This window comes from Manis javanica, chromosome 1 (assembly GCF_040802235.1).
Source record: "Manis javanica isolate MJ-LG chromosome 1, MJ_LKY, whole genome shotgun sequence".
Taxonomy (NCBI): domain Eukaryota; kingdom Metazoa; phylum Chordata; class Mammalia; order Pholidota; family Manidae; genus Manis; species Manis javanica.
The window spans coordinates 125376392-125403348 of NC_133156.1; the positions used below are offsets into that span (position 1 = coordinate 125376392).

A 26957-nucleotide genomic window follows, 5' to 3' on the forward strand; every position below is an offset into this window, starting at 1 on the left:
TTTTATAGTACTCATCTAACATACCTCTATCAGGAATAAATAATACTCAATTCTCTCTTTTCCCCTCAATAGCCAAGCCAGGATGTATGTTTTTCTCCCTAAGTCTCTTTTCCTAAACACATCACATAGAATGTTAATCATCACAGCATCTTGACTAGCTAATGAGGTAGGAATATTCTTCAAAAGAAGTTCTTAGGCATTTATGAAGCAAAGCAAAAGAGAATAAGCAAATTAAAAGACTTTCTTTTTTGTAGTTGTTCTTAAAATGCCAAGAGCATTGGAAATCGGTCAAATGCTGCTTGTATTTTAAAAGACAAAGAGGAAAAACCCATTAAAAAAGCCCTCCTACTAAGTACATTCAAGGGCTGGCATTAATTAAATTCACTTTAACATTACAAGGTAAAAAACTACTGCCTCAAATGCCAACCTTCCTTCCTGGAAGAAATCTTACTAGGAAAGACAAGCCTCAACAGAAAAAGTGCCCCAGCTTTCCTTTTCAGTACAAGTTATTTGGTCTCTTCTTTTAACCTAGTTCTTATCCTTTCCTACACACACACAATTAATAATTTTTGTATATTGCATATTCAGTAATACATTTAAATGAATTTAGCAGTCAACTTACCGAATTCTGCCAGAGAAACACTTATAAGACAGTTTTAACAACATAATGCTGAACAGGTAGAAAATGCCTAGTAATCGATTTCAGCACCGTCTCTGTATTAGCAGATTGTTTCAAAATGCATACAGCCCCTAAAATCATATAAACCTAGGAAATTTATACCTTATCTTCTTCCCCACCAAAATCAAAGTTCTAACTACCCTTTATGTAGAATAAGGAACACTTTACAAATCTACCAAGTCAAGGGGACACATATATGTTCCCAAATAAGGGGAAAGTTACCAATCAAGTATAATTTGTCTAAAATGCATATTTTGAACACTTTCATACCTATTATTTGATGAAGGCTAAATACCAGAAAAGAGGATTTCTATATTTCCCCAATTATGCACCTATTAGGGCTACTGCTAAAAACACTATAAAAAAAAATCATCCAAAAAAGTAAGAAATTCTTAGAATATCTTCCAGGAAAAAACTGGTAACTGTATGTGGCCTGGCTTATAGTTCTGAAATCAAGTCCTTAACAATTCTATTATAAAACATTTTAGACATAGTAATCAAAATTGGTATAATAGTACACCCCTCTAATATGACAGTAACCATCTGAGATTAGCTACCAAACATTATTTGTCAGTAAGAATTTTGTATATGTATTTCAACCTTTCTTTTTACTATTCTATCCAGAATTGTTCCCCATCAATGTGATCAAAATGTGTTACTTAGTTTGAAGAGAATTCCTTCCTCTTCACTGTCGCCTTCTTTAATTTCAATTCCTTTCCTTTACATTCTTTTCCTAAGGCACACCATGCCCCATTTATTGCTGCAAAGCCCCTGAAATCTGTGCCTCAATGTGTCTGCGTCTTCCTTATGCTTCAGTGAAAATCACTTTAGAGTGCCTGCTAAAAACTAGCAACATTAAGACTAGAATGCCATTGTCCAGCAGATTAAATACAAAAGAACCAAGTCTACTGAAGCAAAGGCCAAAACACAATATATGTATGCTCTTTATGCTCTTTCTCCTAAAACTGACCACATTACCTACTATGACAGTAAAGCTCTGTGGTATTATCTCTGGCTACATATAATCCATACTCAATGTTATAAAATAAAATGTTAGGCCAAGAAAGCTTTCACAATTTTTATTAAATCCTAGTCTAATTTAACAATATCTGATTGTATAAACATTACCCCATGGTGAACATGTTTAGTGAGTGAAAGCAAATCAGATATCTAAGTCATTATTTTCTGCAGACTATGCAATAATTACACAGAACACTACAGGTAACGACATACACTTACTGCTCAGAGTGTCCATACAAGCCATGTTGTTTCTCAAACTCTATCTCCTAATATTTAATACAGTAGAATTAGTGACTGTTAATTCTCATATAATATTTTAACTACAAGTACCTTAAGTGAGATAACTAACATTTTGAACTTTCAACTGACTTTTCAAATTAGCATAATCTGTCCAAAGAAAAGAGCAAAAAGTGAAATGAAAACAGAATGTGACAATATATGTTATAAAGGAAAATGAAGTAAAGAAAAAAAGGGGGAAGTATAATATCACTGGGGTAGAAAAACCAAACAAGTCCAGACATTTGGGTTGGAAAAAAAAAGACCGACTATGGATTTCAAAAAAGATTACAAATTCAATGCAATACAAATCCTTTTGAGTGTCAAAAGCTGAGCTGAAACTAAAAAGGTCTATAAACTGTTACTTTTGGCCTTAAATAGTACCAACTTCTTCTGATCAAAGAAGGCCACAACAGTTGAGACTGTATTACTTGATTTTATTTTACACTAGATGGTGGGCACAAAACAACCCTCCTTAATCAAGTTTACAATTAGCTTCACTCAGAACTTCACTCAGAACATTTTTAATAATGCACATTAAAAAAAAAAGTATTCATCTTACAAATTGTTCTGCAATCCAAATATACAATAGCTTGGAAAACAAGGTTTAGAAAACAAAAGCCAATGTAAAAAGACATTAAAACAGTAAGAACAGTACAGGTTTTATATGGCTCTGATTTTACAGTTTTCTTACTGCATCATCGATGTCAGAAATCTGTTCCTTCAGCTGGCTCCATTGTTCAGGATTTAAAGAAATACCTAAAAGATTTAAAAATCAAAAGTTGAAAAGTGTATTTAAGCTTTCTTGAAGATTTGTACTTTCAACTAAAATGGTTTTATCAAAATTTCCATTTTGAATGGCACAATGGTACAATATTGAAATCAAATCTCTTAGTTTGTTAATTATAGATTCATCACAATTATCTAAGCAGATAGATCTTTTGCCCAGTTGTACTTCCAACACTGTATCCTGCATAATGGCTATTATACCGGTAGAGAGCAAATGATGATTTGAAGAAGTATCTCGCAAATGCCTGCAAACCAGCAGGGTCAGGGACCAGGCTGATTTGGTACGTAACACCCCATTTCCACATCTAGTTAGTTCCAATATTTGCTCAAAATTTCCAAAGGAACTCAACATGAATGACTGTCTTGAGTTCTTCTAGAAGCATTCATTTCACTTTGGAAAAAAATCTCTGGGTCATGATCCATAAAGGACTTCTTAGAATGTACATACTGGTTAAAAATACATTCTGGTGTCATACTGTCAGGGTTCAAATCCTACTCTCACTATCACTCTTATCACTAACTGTACTACCTTAAAAAATTGTATTATCTTGAACCCTCAGTTTCCTCACCAGTAAAAAGGTACTTATACCTCAAAAGTATAATTACTGAATGATTCACGAAAATGATTAAGTGATACAATGAAAAATGATTAAATTGGCCAGTTTGAATAAACAGCTTAGCATATTACCCAACATACAAGTAAACACTTAAAATGTTAGCTAATGACTATTTAAGATGTAAAAACACGAAAACACTCAGTATTTTAAACTTCTAATGTTCTAATACTTGACCCATATAGAGAAATAAACCAGAACTGGAAGAAATCCTGTATGTCTCCAAAAACTGCTGAGTGGCCATGAAATTGAGAGGAAGGAGGAGAATGTACTGGGACAATGCCTAGGAAGGGCTTTACAGCTGACCAAGTTGTTTTAGTAAACGTTTGCAGCAACAATCAAAGAAATCTGGCATTGGCCACTATGGAACAACTTGAATGACCAGTCCAGAAGTGACCTGAACAAGAAAATGTTAAATGGTATAAAGACAGAGAGGTTAAGTTTAATGAACCTGAAAATTGCCTGAGGCAAACATGTGGTACCTTTCAAAATGACACACAGGCAGAGTCATGACTTCAAGACAAGAAAGAAGAAAATAAGGAGGCATTTTTTCATTAGCTAAGAAGGATCAACCCAAAATATATGAATTTATGTTGTTATACAAATGCTCTCTAGCTATTTGGTGAATGAATAAAGAATGCTTCTACAATGCTGACGGGCTTAAGACTGTCAAAGCACAACAGAAGGAGGACAAGGACCCACTTAGAGGATACCACCCTAAAGAATAACTTTTAGGAGATGAACCAAAAGGAAACAATGTTAACGAGGATTCTCTATTCCTAGAAGAGGAAATCCCATTTCCATTCCATTCCAACTTTCCAGATAGTGCCTACTCAAGAACTGATGTAAATTAAGTTTTTTAAAGTTACATTCAAGCAAATTAGCAGCCAGGGGAGGTGATATTAAAGATATTATTTTTCTCTGGGTTTTATTCCAACAGCTATATTAAAGACGTCTCACATCTCATTCAAATAAGTGTCACATCCAAATAGAGAAGATAATCAACTGAATGAGAATCTTCTCAATGTACTGCCAACATTAGTTCAATTTCAAATAAGGCAGGTTACTTAGATAATTTTTAAGTTAGTCCCAGTATTAGGACCAAATTCAGGAAATTATATCTCACCTTTTCTTCCTGGTTTCATTTCACCTTCTGGATCCATCCAATATTCTCTAATATCAATTAGGACTTTCCCTTTAAAGTCCCGAACACTGACATATCTCATTTTCCCAATCTGCAAAATAAACAAAAATATAAAAAGGTCTTCAGCAGTGGTGTCCATCCATATTTATATTCCCAACTTTCTGCACAGTCACTCTACTTTCAATCACGATAATAACTACTATTCTCAACATCAAAACTACAACCAAAGGAAATGTTGCTGTTAAAAAGAAATCTTTCTAAAAAGATGGAACTAAACAAAGCACATCCCACATTTCCAATCATTTTTACATTAAAAGATGAACTAGTGAAATAGTGTAACTTCTGTGTAAAACAGTATGGAGAGTCCTCAAAAAAATTTTTTAAAAAAAAAGAATAGTTCAGCAATCATCTAGCAGCCCCACTTCCAGGTATGTATTTAAAAGAAATGAAAGCAGGGTCTTGAAGAAATTAATTTGCACACCCATGTGCACCTCAGCATTACTCAGAGTAGCCAAGAGATACAAAGCAACCCAAATATCCATTGTCAAATGAATGGATAAACAAAAACAAAATATGGTATACACACACAATGGAATTATTATTCAGCCTTAAAAAAGAAAGAGATACTGTCACATGTTACAACATGGATGAACCTTGAGGACATTACGCTAAGTGAAGTAAGCCAGTCATCATAAAAAGATACATAATGTTTGGTGATGGGGGAAGTCTAGTAAACACAATGTTCCTTATGTAATTGTAGATTAATGATACCAAAATACAAAATAAAATTAAAATAAAATAAAAAGATACATCATGTATGACTCCACAAGTATCAAGTACCTAGAGTAGTCAGATTCACAGAGACAAAATAGAAGGTGGTTACCAGGGGCTGGGGGCGGGGTGGGGAGAGGTGTTATTTAACCTCTTTGCAAGGTGAATACATCCTGGAGATAAGTTTTACAACAAAGTATACATACTTAACTCTACTGCATACTTAAAAGCAGTTAAGATGGTAAATTTTACATTAAATGTTTTTTACAATAAACATAATTAAGAAACAAAATCTTACAGTACAGCTACAACCAGTAGGAATCCATAAACTCAGCTAGCTACATTGTTAGTAACCGTTCTGAATGTAAGAATTAAGAGTTCATCAATAGTAACATGAGATAGCATCTCCTTTTCAAATAACATCTTCAATACATCTGACTCAGTCTCAAATTGAGAACTTGAAACTGTCCACAGAAAACTACTTTTCAAAAATCTTATACTGCTACTTAACAAGAACTGTAAGTTCCACAGGGAAAGATAAGACTTTAACAAAGTGTCTGTTCGCACTTTCCAGGATGTTTTATGCGACTGTTATGAACTACCTAGCACTTAAACTAACGAAATCACACTTTCTGATCAAAATCTCTAATACCTCTACCTATCTCTTACTCATCCTAAACCTCTCTTCAATCTTACTTACTAACTTTAACTTAGCTATGATTTTGTGCTTAAAACACATCATATAAAAGTTCTGGGTTTGAATACATTCCCTTCCTTACCCACCTGGGTCCTGAGTAGTAAATAAACCCTTTTATGGGGATACCAAGTACAGCTGTAGTAGAACCACAGACATGTCAACTGACAGAAGTACATATTTACGGCTTCCATCTTGCCTATGTCTTTAGACTGGACTTTCTTTTTCCATTATGCCTTGTTCATTTTCCTTTAGTTTTCCTTCCTCAATTAAGTTTCTTGTCCTGCTGGTGTACTCCCTACTTCCAGGGCATGCCCCATGCTTTCTGTAGAAAATAAAGTCCATTAGGTATGGGTAAGGGTGCTTGAATCTCTCTTCTCTGTACTTAACCCTTAACCCATATCATCATCAATTCTTAACTTCTTTACCTTGAGTATCTCCTTTCTGCCATATGCATTCTTTTCCCCTTCCACTGGTCTCTCTCAGCCACCACTTCTAAACATGCTCATTCTTCTCTTTCTACAAAGCATTTCCCCTAGACCTAAGCTGCAATTTATAACTTTCCCATGTTCTCTTCTTCACTTAATTGCTAAAATCTGAATGGAGAAAATGTTGTTTCTGCTACTTAAATTCCCATGCCTACTCTAAAGTCATTAGTGATCTTATTGTCAGTTTTAATTGTTTATTTGTAAATTGGTCTTCTAATACCTATCACACTGGGTTTTCCTGGTAAGCTGTTTTAATAGGTGAACTGAGTAAGACCAAAATAATTATCACAGTGAAACTATCAATAGTGATTTATAATATTGATTCAATAACTCTAAAAATTTTTTAAGTATCTTAGCAGCTACAGCACTGGATTCAACACTGTTTCTCTTGGCTTTTACAGTGAGCCCATGAACTAGTTGAGTAGATAAAATATACTGAAAACCTACTGAAATCCAATACTGATGAGGTTAAGTCAAATAAGAGTTCAGTGCGGGCTTACAAAGTGGAAGAGACTTTAGGTGGTAGAATTTGACCTTGAAAAATGACAGACCATTAAATAAGTAAATGGAGAAAAAAGTGGCAAGGACATTAAAGGGAGAAAGCAGAAAGATATACTACTGATGAGAGAGTCAAGGATAGCTGAACAGACAGAACTATACTGAAGAGGACTTGAAAAGCCAGAAAGAGAATTCTGAAGCCTATATAGGTTCTTGGATTAAGGACAAAACACAAAAAACAGAAGCAGAAAAAAACACTACTGGGCGGAGCCAGGATGGCGGCGTGAGTAGAGCAGTGGAAATCTCCTCCCAAAAGCACATAGAGCTATGAAAATATAACAACGAAAACCCTTCTTAAAATAGAGACCAGAGGACACAGGACAACATCCAGACCACATCCACACCTGCAAGAACCCAGCGCCTTGCGAAGGGGGTAAGATACAAGCCCTGGCCCGGTGGGACCCGAGCGCCCCTCCTCCCGGTTCCCGGTGGGTGGAAAGAAACCGGAGCAGTTTTTTTTTTTTTTTCTTGGCGAGTGCTTTTTGGAAGCCTTAAAGGGACAGGGACCCCATTGCTAGGAAGGCAGGGCGGCGGGACTGGTGAGCACGTGCCTGGGACTGGCGCCTGAGGACAAAGGATATCGCGCGTTTTTCCCTACGGGACCAGTGGGCGGGTGCCTGAGACCGGCGCCTGAGGACGGAAGAAATCACGCGTTTTTCCCCTTTTCTTTTCTCTGCTTGGTGAGTGCTTTTTGGAAGCCTTAAAGGGACAGGGACCCCGGTGCTAGGGAGGCAGAGCAGCAGGAACAGTGAGAGGGTGCCTGGGACCAGCGCCTGAGGACAAAGAATATCGCGCGCTTTTCCCTGCGGGATGGGTGGACGGGTGCTTTTTGGAAGCCTTGAAGGGACAGGGACCCCAGTGCTAGGGAGGCAGGGCAGCAGGACCAGTGAGTGGGTGCCTGCGACCAGCGCCTGAGGACGGAGGAAATCGCGCGTTTTTCCCATTTTTTTTTTTCTCTTTTTGGCGAGTGCTTTTTGGAAGCCTTAAAGGGACAGGGACCCCGGTGCTGCGGAGGCAGGGCGGCTGGGCTGCTGAGCGGGAGCCTGGGACCGGCGCCTGAGGACAAAGAATATCCCGTGTTTTTCCCTGTGGAACTGGAGGGCGGGTGCCTGAGAACGGAGGAAATCGCGCGTTTTTCCCCTTTTTTTTCTCTTTTTAGGGAGTGCTTTTTGGAAGCCTTAAAGGAACAGAGACACTGGTGCTAGGGAGGCAGAGCAGCAGGACCGGTAAGCGGGTGCCTGGGACAGGCACCAGAGGACAAAGAATATCGCGCGTTTTTCCCAGCGGGACCGGTGGGCGGGTGCTTTTTGGAAGCCTTGAAGGGACAGGGACCCCGGTGCTAGGGAGGCAGAGCAGCAGGACCAGTGAGCGGGTGCCTGGGACTGGCACCTGAGGAAAAAAAATACCACGTTGTTTTTTCCTTTTTTTTTTTTTGCTGCTTCCTCTCTCATTGTTGCTGTTGTTTTGGTTTGGAGAGTGCTTTTGGGAAGTCTTAAAGGGGCAGGACAGGACACTTAGAGGAGAGGCAGGGAATCTGGGGATCCCTGGGCACTCTAACCCCCTGGGCAACAGGGAGCACAGAGGCCTCTTACGGATATAAATAGCCTCCCGGCCGCTCCCCCTCCAACGGGGCTCCACCACTTTGGAGGAGCAGCCCCAGCCAGGCCACGCCCACAGAAAAAGCAGATAAAATCCATAGCAAACGGGCAGGTAGCAGAAGCCCTGTCTGTGCACACCTGACAAGCATAAGCCACCAGAGGTCGCTATTATCCCAGGAGAGGAAGGCCACAAACCAACAAGAAGGGAAGCTCTTCCAGCAGTCACTCGTACCAGCTCTGCAAACGATCTCTATAACCATGAAAAGGCAAAACTACAGGCAGACAAAGATCACAGAGACAACACCTGAGAAGGAGACAGACCTAACCAGTCCTCCTGAAAAAGAATTCAAAATAAAAATCATGAACATGCTGACAGAGATGCAGAGAAAAATGCAAGTGCAATGGGATGAGATGCAGAGAAAAATGCAAGAGCACTGGGATGAAGTCCGGAGGGAGATCACAGATGTCAGGAAGGAGATCACAAAAGTGAAACAATCCCTGGAAGGATTTATAAGCACAATGGATAAGATGCAAGAGGCCATTGAAGGAATAGAAACCAGAGAACAGGACCGTATAGAAGCTGACATAGAGATAAAAGGATCTCCAGGAATGAAACAACACTAAGAGAACTATGTGACCAATCCAAAAGGAATAATATTCGTATTATAGGGGTACCAGAAGAAGAAGAAAGAGGAAAAGGGATAGAAAGTCTCTTTGAAGAAATAATTGCTGAAAACTTCCCCCAAACTGGGGGAGGAAATAATCGAACAGACCACGGAATTACAAAGAAGCCCCAACAGAAAGGATCCAAGGAGGACAACACCAAGACACATAGTAATTAAAATGGCAAGGATCAAGGACAAGGAAAGAGTTTTAAAGGCAGATAGAGAGAAAAAGGTCACCTATAAAGGAAAATCCATCAGGCTAACATCAGACTTCTCGACAGAAACCCTACAGGCCAGAAGAGAATGGCATGATATACTTAATGCAATGAAACAGAAGGGCCTTGAACCAAGGATACTGTATCCAGCACGACTATCATTTAAATATGATGGCAGGATTAAACAATTCCCAGACAAGCAAAAGCTGAGGGAATTTGCTTCCCACAAACCACCTCTACACGGCAGGGACTGCTCTAGAAGGGAGCACTCCTAAAAAGAGCAGAACAAAACACACAACATATGAAGAATGGAGGAGGAGGAATAAGAAGGGAGAGAAGAAAAGAATCGCCAGACAGTGTATATAACAGCTCAATAAGCGAGCTAAGTTACACAGTAAGATAAGAAAGAGGCTAACCTTGAACCTTTGGTAACCATGAATCTAAAGCCTGCAATGGCAATAAGCACATATCTCTCAATAGTCACCCTAAATGTAAATGGATTAATGCACCAATCAAAAGACACAGAGTAATAGAATGGATAAAAAAGCAAGACCCATCTATATGCTGCTTACAAGAAACTCACCTCAAACCCAAAGACAAGCATAGACTAAAAGTCAAGGGATGGAAAAACATATTTCAGGCAAACAACAGTGAGAAGAAAACAGGGGTTGCAGTACTAATATCAGACAAAATAGACTTCAAAACAAAGAAAGTAACAAGAGATAAAGAAGGCTACTACATAATGATAAAGGGCTCAGTCCAACAAGAGGATATAACCATTCTAAATATATATGCACCCAATACAGGAGCACCAGCATATGTGAAGCAAATACTAACAGAACTAAAGAGGGAAATAGACTGCAATGCATTCATTTTAGGAGACTTCAACACACCACTCACCCCAAAGGATAGATCCACCGGGCAGAAAATAAGTAAGGGCACACAGGCACTGAACAACACACTAGAACAGATGGACCTAATAGACATCTATAGAACTCTACATCCAAAAGCAACAGGATATACATTCTTCTCAAGTGCACATGGAACATTCTCCAGAATAGACCACATACTAGCTCACAAAAAGAGCCCCAGTAAATTCCAAAATATTGAAATTCTACCAACCAATTTTTCAGACCACAAAGGTATAAAACTTGAAATAAATTCAACAAAGATAGTAAAAAGGCTCACAAACACATGGAGGCGTAACAACATGCTACTAAATAATCAATGGATCAATGAACAAATCAAAATTGAGATCAAGGAATATATAGAAACAAATGACAACAACAACACTAAGCCCCAACTTCTGTGGGACGCAGCAAAAGCAGTCTTAAGAGGAAAGTATATAGCAATCCAGGCACACTTGAAGAAGGAAGAACAATCCCAAATCAATAGTCTAATGTCACAATTATCGAAACTGGAAAAAGAAGAACAAATGAGGCCTAAAGTCAGCAGAAGGAGGGACATAATGAAGATTAGAGAAGAAATAAACAAAATTGAGAAGAATAAAACAATAGCAAAAATCAACGAAACCAAGAGCTGGTTCTTTGAGAAAATAAACAAAATAGATAAGCCTCTAGCCAAACTTAGTAAGAGAAAAAGAGAATCAACACAAATCAACATAATCAGAAATGAGAATGGAAAAATCACAACAGACTCCACAGAAATACAAAGAATTATTAAAGACTACTATGAAAACCTATATGCCAACAAGCTGGAAAACCTACAAGAAATGGACAACTTCCTAGAAAAATACAACCTCCCAAGACTGACCAAGGAAGAAACACAAAAGTTACACAAACCAATTACGAGCAAAGAAATTGAAACGGTAATCAAAAAACTACCCAAGAACAAAACCCCGGGGCCGGACGGATTTACCTCAGAATTTTACCAGACACACAGAGAAGACATAATACCCATTCTCCTTAAAGTGTTCCAAAAACTAGAAGAGGGAATACTCCCAAACTCATTCTATGAAGCCAATATCACCCTAATACCAAAACCAGGCAAAGACCCCACCAAAAAAGAAAATTACAGACCAATATCCCTGATGAATGTAGATGCAAAAATACTCAATAAAATATTAGCAAACAGAATTCAACAGTATATCAAAAGGATCATACACCATGACCAAGTGGGATTCATCCCAGGGATGCAAGGATGGTACAACATTCGAAAATCCATCAACATCATCCACCACATCAACAAAAAGAAGGACAAAAACCACAAGATCATCTCCATAGATGCTGAAAAAGCATTTGACAAAATTCAACATCCATTCATGATAAAAACTCTCAGCAAAATGGGAACAGAGGGCAATTACCTCAACATAATAAAGGCCATATATGATAAACCCACAGCCAGCATTATACTGAACAGCGAGAAGCTGAAAGCATTTCTGCTGAGATCAGGACCCAGACAGGGATGCCCACTCTCCCCACTGTTATTTAACATATTACTGGAGGTCCTAGCCACGGCAATCAGACAAAACAAAGAAATACAAGGAATCCAGATTGGTAAAGAAGAAGTTAAACTGTCACTATTTGCAGATGATATGATACTGTACATAAAAAAACCCTAAAGACTCCACTCCAAAACTACTAGAACTGATATCAGAATACAGCGAAGTTGCAGGATACAAAATTAACACACAGAAATCTGTAGCTTTCCTATACACTAACAATGAACCAATAGAAAGAGAAATCAGGAAAACAATTCCATTCACCATTGCATCAAAAAGAATAAAATACCTAGGAATAAACCTAACCAAAGAAGTGAAAGACTTATACTCTGAAAACTACAAGTCACTCTTAAGAGAAATTAAAGGGGACACTAATAAATGGAAACTCATCCCATGCTCATGGCTAGGAAGAATTAATATCGTCAAAATGGCCATCCTTCCCAAAGTAATGTACAGATTTGATGTAATCCCTCTCAAATTACCAGCAACATTCTTCAATGAATTGGAACAAATTCAAAAATTCATATGGAAACACCAAAGACCCCGAATAGCCAAAGCAATCCTGAAAAAGAAGAATAAAGTAGGGGGGATCTCACTCCCCAACTTCAAGCTCTACTACAAAGCCATAGTAATCAAGACAATTTGATACTGGCACAAGAACAGAGCCACAGACCAGTGGAACAGATCAGAGACTCCAGAAATTAACCCAAACATATATGGTCAATTAATATTTGATAAAGGAGCCATGGACATACAATGGCAAAATGACAGTCTCTTCAACAGATGGTGCTGGCAAAACTGGACAGCTACATGTAGGAGAATGAAACTGGACTATTGTCTAACCCCATATACAAAGGTAAACTCAAAATGGATCAAAGACCTGAATGTAAGTCATGAAACCATTAAACTCTTGGAAAAAAACATAGGCAAAAACCTCTTAGACATAAACATGAGTGACCTCTTCTTGAACATATCTCCCCAGGCAAGGAAAACAACAGCAAAAATGAACAAGTGGGACTATATTAAGCTGAAAAGCTTCTGTACAGCGAAAGACACCATCAATAGAACAAAAAGGAACCCTACAGTACGGGAGAATATATTTGAAAAGGACAGATCCGATAAAGGCCTGACGTCCAGAATATATAAAGACCTCACACGCCTCAACAAACAAAATACAAATAACCCAATTAAAAAATGGGCAGAGGAACTGAACAGACAGTTCTCTAAAAAGAAATACAGATGGCCAAGAGACACATGAAAAGATGCTCCACATCGCTAATTATCAGAGAAATGCAAATTAAAACTACAATGAGGTATCACCTCACACCAGTAAGGACAGCTGCCATCCAAAAGACAAACAACAACAAATGTTGGTGAGGCTGTGGAGAAAGGGGAACCCTCCTACACTGCTGGTGGGAATGTAAATTAGGTCAACCATTGTGGAAAGCAGTATGGAGGTTCATCAAAATGCTCAAAACAGACCTACCATTTGACCCAGGAATTCCACTCCTAGGAATTTACCCTAAGAACGCAGCAATCAAGTTTGAGAAAGACAGATGCACCCCTATGTTTATCGCAGCACTATTTACAATAGCCAAGAATTGGAAGCAACCTAAATGTCCATCGGTAGATGAATGGATAAAGAAGATGTGGTACATATACACAATGGAATACTACTCAGCCATAAGAAGTGGAAAAATCCAACCATTTGCAGCAACATGGATGGAGCTGGAGAGTATTATGCTCAGTGAAATAAGCCAAGCGGAGAAAGAGAAATACCAAATGATTTCACTCACCTGAGGAGTATAAGAACAAAGGAAAAACTGAAGGAACAAAACAGCAGCGGAATTACAGAACCCAAAAATGGACTAACAGGTACCAAAGGGAAAGGAACTGGAGAGGATGGGTGGGCGGGGAGGGATAAGGGGGGGGAAGAAGGGGGGTTTTAAGATTAGCATGCATGGGGGGAGGGAGAAAGGGGAGTCTGGGCTGCACGACACAGAGAGGACAAGTAGTGATTCTACAGCATTTTGCTAAGCTGATGGACAGTAACCGTAATGTGGTTGTTAGGGGGGACCTGATATAGGGGAGAGCATAGTAAACATAGTATTCGTCATGTAAGTGTAGATTAAAGACTAAAAAAAAAAAAAGAAAGAAAGAAAAGGGGGATTCCTCCTTGATAGGATAAAACTATTGGTAAATCAAAGATCAACGCATCCTTTAAATATCCTTAATGTTGATCACTTAAAGGGTGTCAGATGATCAGCTATGGAGGTACTCTTTTCTGATAATATTCCTTTCTCTTAATAAAAAAAAAAAAAAAAAGCAGTTCCTGTGTGCTGACCTCCAATGAGTTCTGCACAGTGGTATAGAGGGCATGTCAAAGTGTGGGCAAAGGGTCTGTTTGTTTCTATGCAGAAGATCAAGGCCTAGCTTGGATACCCAGAAAATGAACTAAGCTACGATATGAGGAGGAGCTTCCGGCATCAGCACTCTCTGGAGGACTTGTGCCAGGGGGATGATCAACAAACAGCCTCCACAGGATCTTGGCGATGCTGCAGTTGTGGCTGCATCCACCCCACCGTTTCCTGGACTTGCCATTGGAATGAGGAGGGAGATGTCTAGGCTGGCATGTGCATACAGTGAGACAACGAATTTGACTGGATCTGTACTGTTGGAACTCAACCAGGAGTTGGGAGGGGTGCAAGTTGTAGCACTCCAAAATCTTATATGACTATAGACTATCTATGGTTAAAAGAACATATGGGATGTGAACAGATCCCAGAAATGGGCTGCTTTAATTTGTCTGATTTCTCTCAGACTGTTCAAGTACAGTTGGACAATATCCATCATACCATAGACAAATTTTCACAAATGCCTAGGGTGCCTAAATGGTTTTCTTGGCTTCACTGGAGATGGATGGTAATTATGGATTTGCTTTGTTTATGTCACCATATTCCTATTATGTTAATATGTGTGTGCAAATTAGTTAGTAGTTTAAAACCTATACATACTTAAGGTACTCTACAAGAAGATATGTCAAAGAAATAATCAATCCTCCCATGTTTTCTTCCATATGCTACCTCTATAGCTTTTCTTCTTCCTTCCTAATTACAACCCTTAAATAGAATTCGTGCCTCATATCGAATTTACCGAGTATCATAATTCCTCCAGGTGGTAAAGATACCTCGAGACAAGTGCTGGGCATAGAAGCCACAGGGCATAAATCTGCAAAGAAGTAAAAAGCTAACCTTTTCAAACAATATGGCTTCTCTCTCACTTACCAACTTTACATTTCCCTGTATGGCCCCAGAAGATGACTGGTTAGCCAGAGACGGGTAAGATTCCTCAAGGGAGGAACAACCTAAGACAGGCACAGTCGCAGGGGGGCCATCAGGTGAGAAATTGGGGATCAACAGAGGTGAGGCTCAGAACCTCACCCCCCCTGCTTTGAGAGAAATCTTCTGCCTCCATGGATGTTTGGCTGCCCTTGTCTAGCTTGGATTAATACTTAGTCCATAGGCACACACCTGATCATCTACATTTGCCCTCTTACAGCACTAAACTATGTTTTCTACCTTTATCTTGCATCTACCTACCACTTTATTAAAAATAAAAATAATAATAATAATAAAGGGAGAAATGTGGGATCAACATATAAATCAAGTATAAAAATCAAATGAATATTCATATTTGACCTGATTGTTTATAGTTCATAATGCGTGATCAAAACCGAAAGTTTCTGTGATGAATGCCCTTGTACTGTTCACCATGTAAGAATTTATTCACTATGTAAGAATTCGTTCACCATGTAAAAACTTGTTCGGTATGCTTCAGAAGATTGGAGACTGACGAGAATTAGGCTTGAGATGGATTAATGATTGTGCATTGAGCATTGACTCCCCTATACAGAATTTTATTGTTAACAACCATTTGATCAATAAATATGAGAGATGCCCTCTCAAAAAGAAAAAAAAACAAAAACAAAAAAAACACTACTACTACTACTCTCTTCTACAAGGCTCATAGTCCTGAGAAATCTGAAGCCAGGATTAAAAATTTATAGAACTCACTAGAAAAAGGTTAAAAATCAAGACTGAAAGCAAATCTAGTTTTAAAAAGACAAGCAAGTTTTAAGTGTACTAATGGCATTTTACCAGTCTCAAATTAGTAATCACAAGTTCTCAATTATTTTATGAAAAGAACATGGTACAATAAATCACAACAAATGGTTAGCTGGCTACTTTAATTTCTACCCTTGCTCTTTAGAAGATTCTCAGAAGACCCTTTATTCACAATTTCAATGAGATGTTGTAAGTATTTGTATGTGCTACAGATGAACATAGTAAGAAACATTTTCTTCCTCCCTAACATACCTAGCCATCCCAACTCAAAACCTGGTGAGTCCCTAGACACTTTTCAAATAAATTCAAAAACAATTTGAAGCCCCTAGCCACTTTTCAAATTGTGTTTGATGTACTAAATAAGAAAGAATTCAAAGTGAGGAAAAGGTATTAGGTCAGTACACTGCCACTATGAAAATTTGGTAAACAGAGAACACTACCAAAGAGGTGTGGGATTCAAAAGAAGGGAAATCTGGGAACAGAGATTAAAGCTGCTCTACCAAAATCAGGGTCTCTTTTAACTAAAACTTAATGTGCATTTTGCATACTATCCCTCAATGTGAATGTTCATTTTAAGATATAAAGTCTTCATGCAAATATCCAGATAAAGATGGGCCCTAGAGAAAAATCCACCATGTTTATGCCATGACTTTTACTCTTCTATACCATACATTCACTCCAGAGTTCCAACAATAGTGACCTTAGAGGAAGGAGAAAGAAAAAGATGTTTTGTCCTTAAGTTCAGGATGTCTGCTCTCATCTTTCAATATTGTACTGGAAATACTAGAAATAAAGCTAGAAAGAGAATTAAAAGGATGATTGTTGAGTCAAACTCAACAAAAGTCATCAGCACAGGAAGTACTAAGAAATATCTAAGAAATACATATGTAACATATAAATATATAATACATGTTATATATATTTACATCATGTAATATCATACATATTTCTCTAGCAATAATGAAGTTAAGAAAAAGCACATTTATGATGGAATCAAAAACAAAAAACACTTATGAATGAATTTAACAGAAAATATGTAAGACCTCTACAAGGAGAATCACAAAACAGAAATTCAAAAAGATGTAAAAAAAGGATAGTGTGTTCATGAAATAGAGGACTCAACTCAGTATTGTCAAATTTTCTCACAAATTAATCTTCAGCTTTAACCAACTCGAGTCAAAACGCCAGCAGGCTTTTTGTTAAAAATTGACAAGCTGATTACAAAATGTGTATCGAAATACAAAATACACAAGAGTAGCAAAAATACTTCTGAAGGTAAGTAATAATGTTAAAGAATTTATGCTGATTTTTAATTAATGACAGTGCTGCAGTAAAGACAGATACACAGATCAATGGAATAAAATAGAGATCAGAGGCAGACCTATTTATCTGTGGATTTTCTTTACAAAAATCCAACATGACTCAATGGAAAAAGAAGTCTTTTCAACAAATGGTATTGGAACAACTAGGTATCTGCATAGGGTAAAAAATGTAGTTCAACCCCTATCTCATACCACACACAGAGAGACTAATTCTACATGGATCACAGACTTATACATGAAAGTTAAAACTAGAAAAATTCTAGCAAAAAAACACCGGCAAAATTTTTGTGGCCTAGGAGTAGAGAAACATGTGTCAGGTAACAAAAAGCATTAACCAAAAAAGGGAAAAAAATTTATAAAAATGGACTTAATAAAAATTTAAAGTTTTTTAAACATGCTTAAGAAAATAAAAAAGGCAAGCCACAGATCTAAAGAAAATATTCACTATATTTATATCTCAACAAAGGACTTTTACCTAAAATATATTAAGAACTCTTATAACTCACTGAATCAAACGACACTGGGTTTTTTTGGTTTTTTAATGGGCCAAAGACATGAACAGAATCTTCAAAAAAATGTATGACATTAAGGAAATGCAAAGTAAAACTACAATAAGCTTCTACTACATATCCAGTAACTTAACTGGATAAAACAGAAAAGCCTGACAATACCGCGTGAGGATGTGCAGTGATCAGAATCTGCTACACATTGCTGCTGGGTGTGTAAAATGGCATAGCTACAATGGAAAAGTTTGTCAGTTTCTTATAAAGTTAAACATACACTTAGCATATGACCCAGCAAATGCATCTGGTTTTTAACCAGAAGGGAAAAAAATGTCCACAAAAAGAACTGTAGAAGAATATTCATAGCAACTTTACTCTAATAGCCCAGGACGAGGAACAACCCAAATGTCCAGCCAAAGTGAATGGATAAACTGTAGCATAAACCATACAATGAAATGCCATTCAGCAATAGAAAAGAACTACTGATACAAGAAGACTTGGTCCCAAAACATTAAGCTAAGCAAAAGAGGTTAAGCACAACACAATACAGACTGTAGGATTCCTTTCATATGAGGTTTTAGAAACGGTAAATAAATCTACAATCATAGAAATCAGATCAGTGGTTACCAGGGGCAGGGATGACTGTAAATGGAGGTCGAAAGGGAACTTATTTTCTGGCGTACTGGAAATGGCCTCATTACAAGACTGAATACATTTATTACAGCCCATTAAATTGCTTTATGTGTGTTTTATACATAAATTCTCTCAATAAAATTTATTTTAAAGAAAAAAGTAACTTGCCCAATAGTCACCTCTCCATGGAGAAATGAAAAAGCTGACAGACTCTTACCTACCCCTTCAGGCCCCTCCAAAAAAAGGTAGTATATGGATGTAATAAAGTAGAAAATGAAATCCTCATTTTACATTATATAACCAGTATACTCTAATGTGCTCTTAAGCCAATTAAAATTCAGTATCACCACTAAAAAATTTTTCTATGGCCAAAATATCATTTCAAAGAAAAAGCTACAATGGCAACAAAATTAAGTATTATATTCTCTTAGAATACCTACACTTCTGGGTTTGTGAGAAATCACTTTGTAAATAACGTACATATTCCTCCTAAAGGCACTTTCAAAAGAGCAAGGAGTCTAATAACATTATGAGTTGGGAAACTTTCCCAGTGAAGGTTTAAGAATTGAATCCAATTTTTTTGGTGCAATAACCATCCCCAAAGATAGACCTTATTTTCACAAAAATGTTCCAACAGAATGAAATCTCTAAATGTGGGTCCTAGTTTCTTCATCTGGGGTTGAATGAACAAGATAAAGTCCATTAACAGGCCATACATACTTTATTATTATATAAGCAAAGGTAGCATGCCTATGGTAGACTATTGATCAGAGAAAAGCCCAAGACAGTTGGGCAAATACTTCACAAAGTTTTTGTCTGAATTACACACATAAAGTTAAAATATTCCAAATTAGCAGCCTTTTATTCTACAAGAGAGGAAAGCCTATGTAAGGAAGGGATACTGTCTTGCAGATTTTACATTTCACTCTGCCCCTCAAGATAGCTTTCCACTGCACTTAGAATAAAACCCATATTCTTAAAAATGGCCTCCCAATAAGAAGGCCCTGCAAGATCTGGCCCTTTACCTTCCTTACACCAACTAGACCTCCTATGTACACACTCGACCAGAATTTCTAGGCTCCAGCCACATGGTATTTGAACAATTCTTTCTATTTTGAAAATGATTCCCGTCTCCCATGCACTTCATGTGACCGGCTCTCCTCTTACGTTTTAAGCTTCAAATGCCACTTCCCTGCAAAGAGATTCTGAGAGTACCTTCACTCTCATAACCTTCCCTTTTACTTCTCAGCCCTTATAACTTTAACTGTATACATGTTTTATCTATGTAATTTTTCTCTATAAATCCATGAAACCAGACCACATCTACGTGGTTGATCACTGTATATACACAACTTAACAAGGCCAAGCCTTCAATTTACAATCCAAGGAAATGAGGACCCTTTCATTTATTCCTTACACAGAAACACTGATTTATGTTCTCTATCAAACTGGTCTGTGCCTAGTTTCCCTAAGCTACACAGAAATCAGAGGACTAAAGCATGTAACTAAATAATTCACCTGCATTTTTTCTATTTTCATATAATTTAATAAAATATGTATATGTTAGGTGTACATTTGAATATTCAGGAAAATTACAAGTCAAGATAAACTTATCTCCTCACACAGATACTTTTTGTGTGTGCTCAGTGCACCTAAGAACTTTTCTAGTGTTCAACTGAGTATTTATCAAGTAGAGTCATCATTTATTTATTATCTTTATCCAGATGTACAAACAAAACAAAGGTGAATGAAAGTATCAACTTCTATTTTCCCATTCCTGCCTTAATCATGGTATTGTTTTTGAAGGTCATCAAGTTAAAAATATAAACATATTGTGTATACAACACAGTTTGTGTTGTATACACATGTATATGGGTGTGTGTACATTAGCCTTACTTTTTAATCAACTGTTTGCTTTCTAACATATTTGCTTCAACTAATACTTACACCTCCTTCTTAAAACAAACACCTATCCCTCTTCTTGCTACCATTACTGTACTCTTCCCATTTTCCTTCATCACCTTTGTCTGACCTGCCTCCCCTTTTTCCATCCTGATTATCACCATGACTTGTCCTCAGTCACCTCCTCCTCTCCCTCTGATTTATATTTACTTCAGTCAACCACACTGAGGACCCCACATGAACGTTTCCCAACCAAGCCCTCCAGACATTACCAGAGACACTCTTTTATCACATTTATAATCAGGATCTAAAAGCCAAATTTAAACATCAAAACTAATTTCTTTTTCTCATTTCTACAAATGAAACCATCATTTCTACGGTCTCTCAAATTTAAAATCAGCCTTCATTGAATGCTTCATTTCTCTAGCCAATTCTTCCATGCCAGCATTATATAATCATCACTATTTCTTCCTTAGAAAAAACATCTAAGCCCTTATCAACTCACATACAGATTAAGGCCTACAGTTACCTAACAGACCTCACCAGCATCCATTTATCCACCCACATCCTTCTTGTACAATGATGTCAAAAACAAGTCTCCATAAAATAAGGTAAGAAACCTAAGAAGCTATTCTAGTCCTCTCCAAATGATTTCATCAAATCCTTCTAACGAACAGCACTTGCTTTACCTCCCTATCAATCTTATTCTCCACTGCACATAAACAGACAGCCTATTTTAGTAAACCCACTTGCCTTTTCTGTCATCAAACCAAAACTAGGAAGATCATATTGCTGCTTCCTCTATAATAATAATCTATCCATACTCCATAGTCCAATTCTAGACCTACCTCTTCCAACTGCTTTCTAAATGTGCAGTACTCAATCTTTTTTGGATTTCTAACTTTTAAATTCACATTGTTTTAAGTACAGCAAAACTCCAGACTTCTAGACTTAGATAATAATAAAGCATCATATAAATTACTTCCATTTCTTCTAGCCTGTTCTTCTATTTCAATGAATATCCTTACTCAAGAGGATATTAACATATGAGATCTTTATGTATTATCAGATTAAGTTACCTTCAACATTCTTCATATCAAGCCAGATAATAATTCTTCTGGATCTAAGGAAATAGCCAACTTTACCTGAAACATGTTATCATCTCTGCTGCTGCTGCTCTGCTTAGAGGATGACAGGGCTCTTGAAGTTTCACCAGTCTTTTGCTTCTTTACAGGTTTTTCTGAAGTAACTTGCTTTTTCCTCTTTAACTTGGAAGAAAAGCCAAGAGTATTGTTGAAATTTGCACACACAGGTTCAAAAGATTCCATTACTTTTTAAGACTTAAAGGATTAAAAAGCAACATTAACAAAAATCATAAATATATACATAGACAAGTTTCATAGTTTTCAAACTATATTCTCAAGAGCCCAAACAAAACTTCAGACATTAGAGTGGTATTACCAGATATACAGTTATTTTATAAACCAGGCACTCACATATTTCTTTGAGAGAAAAAAAAGGTCATGAGAGGCAGCTTGCTGCTTTAGAAAAACTTCTGGAAACCACAGGTCTACTAAAGCTAGTCAGTTAAGTTACTTATTTTTTTACAAAGGAGATTATTAATTAGGAGGAACATAATCAACTACTCCATTTCTAGGATATATTTACTATGACCTGCCTGTTCCAAAAAGGACTTAAACCGGCTTAGGGAATTCATGAGTAGCAAAGCCAAGAAAACTATCTCATACTGCACATTAGAAGTCAACAACTCAAGAAATTCATCACAAATAAAATCACCAAAGATGGACAGCAATGTGTTAGACTGGAATTCAAAATGAAAACAATGTTTTAACAGCATTACTACAGAAGCTTTCATTACAGTTTCATTCTCAAAAGGAGCTAACAGCCCATGAAACCCAGTAGAGTTCCCAACCAAACAGTAGAGGGCAGTCATGTTCCTCAGTGGAAAGTATAAACTACCACTTTAATGTCTTATTAAAGTAGATGAAGCTAAGGTAAAATGTACATTATGTATGTAAACTGAAAAGGTGGATTACTTAATGTAAATCCTTACAGGATTAACAGTACTATTAGCGACAAAGAGCAAAAATCATCTGCTTAATAAGCAGAAGGCATTCTTTATATTAGAATCTGAATATTCCCTGTGGATGGTGCATGCTTAGCACATAAAAGCTCAACAAAATTTCTGTAATGAACATATTCAAATGCTATACTGGGTGTAAATTAAAAAAAATAGAGAATTCCTTCCCAAGAGTATCTATTTAAGTTCTTTGAAGCCTTTTTTCAACCTTCCAGGTGATATTCTGTATTTCCCTATAGAGGTCCATCTTCTCCAAGATTCTCCCATGAACTCTCTTAACTAACATTAACCTCAGAGACACAGCTATGCAAATGTCTACAAGATTGGGACAGTTCTGTGTGGAAGGAAGCCAGTAATGAGCGTGAGGTATTTGGTTAAGCAGAATGCATGACTTTACAGCACAGCTGTCATCTAACACAGAAAAGGCTATTCTGTCTAAATGGGTAATTTCACGTAGCCTTTGTTGGGTGTTGATTTAACTGAAAGGAGGGGACCCAGAGTAACCAGGCGACCAAATAACATTCTAACTTTAAAATGCAGCACGCCTACCTTTTAAGTAACCCTTGTGGGCTCAATAAACACGAGTGGCTGAGAAAGCTGTCAAAACTGACATCTGCATTTAAGGAGTCAGGTCATTTGGCTCAATAACTACACACAATACCTACAGATTAGGCCTATTTCTAAACAAAGGCACATTATTATTGGCTAACTGTAATGTTATTTGTAGCTGGCTCTGCAGCTTTAGGGTTCCTAAAACTCCTCAACAGACCTTTTAAAGTCTGAAGACTTGCTCAAGTCTGACTTAGGGGCTTAGGAGTGTGCATGACATCACAAGGCCCCTAGGCACTTCAGTCATGGGGTCCAGGGACCATCCACACTTTCACAAACACCCATTCATGCTCTCATTTTAAGATTCTGATATGCCTTGCCATGCTTCATAACTGGATGTGAGCAATACTGCTGAATTAAGTATCAGAGAAATGACTTGAGGCAGTAATAGTCACCTTTTTATCTACTTCACTGTCAGAATCGCTGCCAGAAGAGCTTGAAGAAACAAGTTCCTTTGATTTAGGCATTCTGAAAGAAAAACACAATATGTAAATAATTTGCAAACTGCTTCTTTACATTCAACTTAACTCTCCCCAATCAAAAATTCAAGAAGTTCCATGGTTCATTTTACCATTTTATGGTACTGGAATGGTTACACTGAGCACAGTGCTAGACGCTATACTCTTAACCTGTGCTCTTCAAGTTGAAAACACCATCACGCAGTGTTCTGAATCCAGCATGGAAAAGAACTAAATGTCATACAGGTCTCCCACACCTGTTTCTTAAAGCAATGGGTCTTTTTATACTTCATTTTTGGAAGGTTAGATGTTTATGGGTAGGGTAAATTGCAAAAAGGCAGGTGACAGCAATCAGTGTTAAAAACCAGAAAGAAATATTAATAACTCTCAGGACTGCTTTTACACTTCCCACTGATGGGACCTAATGGAATTACTCACTAAAGAAACTGACCCCAACATTGATAAAACACCGAGAACACTGATACTACATATACAGGTTAATAGCTAATTCATTTGCCTTTATAATCTCTTTGATATTTTACGTTCTTTATTTTCTTTGGGTTTTTTACCTTGCCATCAAAATAAGCACTAATTCAGAGTTCATAAAACTATACATAATGTATAACTATTACATTTTCCATTTGTACTCTGAAATGTCACTAAAACTTGAAAAATCTGCTTGTGGAAGGAGCAAAACCTCTCTCAAATTCTTAGACTGACCAGTTCCCCAGGTCCCTCCCCTCATCCCCTCCCTAACTTCACCTTGCCACACCCAACCCCCTCCCCCCACACCCGCAGAGGGCACAAGCCTTTGCTTTCAAGTGGATGTTATACTGAGTACCTGAGTGCCCCAACGCAGACAGCCTTGTGCACTCACTTTTACAGACTTTTTTTTTTAAGCACCTAGATTCCACATGTCAATGCTGAACTTCTTTTCAAGGTACTTTTAATACCAGGCGGTAAAACGCTTACAATCGAAGTGTATTTGCTCTCTCCATCTCCAAAGAGTTAACTCCTATTAATTTTTGTATGCCCTTTAGGGTCTGTATGTCCACTTAACAGTTTGTGTTGAATAAAGGAGAAAAAGACTTCATTTTCTGCTCAAAAAAATCATAGTCTACCTCTCTAAATTTGTATCGGCACAGACATAGAATGTGTTCTACAATAGGAAGTCAAGGTAAAAGGAGTGGGCCATCCCAATTCTAGCCACTAAATTCAAAAAGCTCAAACCATGTCCAAGTCAGCCATGTTGATTTTAACTGGTGATTTCTTTATGAGAAGAGTATATTCAGAGAGGAGCAGCAACGGTCATAACCACATTTTATACATTATTCCTGTTACTCCATTTTGACTTTTTTATGCTAGCTGACAATGCCAAGAAACATTTTTTAAAACGTAATTAAATTGGACATAACTTTTTTCACTTTGAAATGGTCAAGCATTACTATACCATCTGTTAATAAGAGCTGCCCAGGGGCCTAAGATCATTTCAAAAAACCACCTTGTAATTAACCCAAATAAGAAGTTCATTCAACAAAAAAACCAAGGCAATGGTAACTAAAGCCAGACTCTTTGAACTTTTAACAGAACATATTTTTACTTTTACTTAATGAGCTTTTGCTGTTTTAAAAAAAAAAGGCAAGCTAGTAACTCAAGCAAATGATACTAAAAACACTAGTGTAGAACATACACAAAATGCAACTAAAAAAAAAATTTTGGTCTTCTATGAATGCATGGAGGAAAGAGGATTAGAAAAAACGAGGTGAAAATAAACTAGGACCCAAGGGCACAAATTCGGTACGAGAGGGTTATGACCACCAAGACGCGGCAAGGGGGTCTCGCGGTGCCAGGAAGCAGCCAGAACCCCCGGGCTGACGACAGCTTGGGCAGGGGGGAGGCAGGTTGGTCGCAGGGGGCGTGGGAGTAGGCGAAGTGCGGAGGAGACTGTCTGGGAAGAGGAGGGACTTGCACCAAGCGCCATTTTCTTCTCTCGATGGCTTCGCTACCCCTAGCGAAAACCAGCAGTTCTCCAGCCCCGGGGGCCCCGTAGCCCGCCGCCCACCGTCCCCTTCCCTCTGAAGACCTCCCACTCTGGGCGCCGGCGAAGCCTTGGGGAGGAGCAGGGCCCGCACGCGCCCAGCCCGGCTCCGGCCCCAGCGGCATTGTCCCGGGGGCGCCCGGCCCCCTCCCCACGGCTCCTCGCTCCGGAAAGGCCGCGCACCTCCGCCCGGGCACGCCGCACCCGCCGCCCAGGGGCCGTTCCCGGCAGCCAGCTTCAGGCGCGGAGGGTCCTGCAAGCGCGTGGGGTGCGGGGTCGGCGCCGGAGGAGGTCCGGAGAGGCCGGGGCGGGGAAAGGGGAAATCAAGCAGCGCCGGGTCCCGCGGCCGTCGCCGCTGAAGGGGGCGGTGGCGCCGCGGACAGCTCGCGGCCAGGCTGGGCGGCTGGGGGCGGCCGGGCGGGGGCTCTGCGGGGTGGGGGCGGGGTCCCGAGCACTCACGCTCCGCTGCTGCTGCAGAATAGCGCTCAGCTCGCTCACTCGAGTCTGACAGAGAAACGGAAGTGACGGCAGCCAAAAGAAGCCGGCCCCGCCCCGCAGGGGCTGAGGACACGTGATGGGGCGTGGCCTCCTAGGCGAAACCAACACCGAGACCCTTTCCAGGGCCTTAAAGGGACAGCCCTTCGTCCTGACCAAATGCCTTGAAAGTTGAGGGGCATCAAAGACTGAGTCTGACCCTGTGAGTGAATGAGGAAGCAAGTAAAACACGAATGACAAATACCGACCTCTGCACTTGTTCCATAAATGTTTCTTGTATTAAAGTGAAGTGTCCTTATTGAAAAACATCCACACATCTGGCTCATTTCCAAGAAATGAACCTTTTCTCCTACCCCCCAGAATTTGACTCTGGTAAAATCTGAAAGAAAGAAGTCTAAATCACAGTGTTAAATTCCTAAAAGTGCAAGAGATCTGTGCAGAAGTCCTTGGTCATACACATCCCTAGCCCTAAACTGAAGTCCTGGAGGTGTAAGGTAGTTCACAGAAGGACAGAGAAATCCATACTACAAGCAGAAATATAGCTAATAGATTATTTTAACATATATATATTTTTTGAACGCCTACTATAACCAAGAGTATATATAGTTATAATTATCTAGATGAGGTAATCAAGTGTCAACAAGGTTAAATAAGTTGCCAGAAGTTATATATGGAATGAGTCATGAATCAAACACTGCACTGCCTGACTCACAGAGACAGAGGGAGGATGTAAAAACTCTAGCCCACTCCTATTCATGCAGTGTCAGGCTAGATAACCATTTTCTAAAAATGAAACTTAG

At 38.5% G+C, this 26957-nt stretch overlaps 1 protein-coding gene across 2 annotated transcripts; it reads right to left on the bottom strand.

Annotated features, from left to right (window-relative positions):
- Positions 1–1743: 1743 nt before the first annotated feature.
- On the bottom strand, positions 1744–26248 carry SUB1 (SUB1 regulator of transcription). 2 transcript variants are annotated; one of them, XM_073237421.1, is made up of 5 exons: positions 26122–26248; positions 23562–23634; positions 21602–21724; positions 4505–4613; positions 1744–2734 (listed from the first exon to the last, which is right to left on the bottom strand). In XM_073237421.1, the coding sequence occupies exons 2-5, from the start codon at positions 23631–23633 to the stop codon at positions 2655–2657; spliced, it is 384 nt and encodes a 127-aa protein (XP_073093522.1). In that variant the 5' UTR covers position 23634; positions 26122–26248; the 3' UTR covers positions 1744–2654. The 2 variants fall into 2 exon arrangements, with proteins under 2 accessions (XP_073093522.1, XP_073093526.1); XM_073237425.1 differs by lacking the exon at positions 26122–26248 and adding an exon at positions 25846–26001.
- Between the last annotated feature and the right edge of the window lie 709 nt (positions 26249–26957).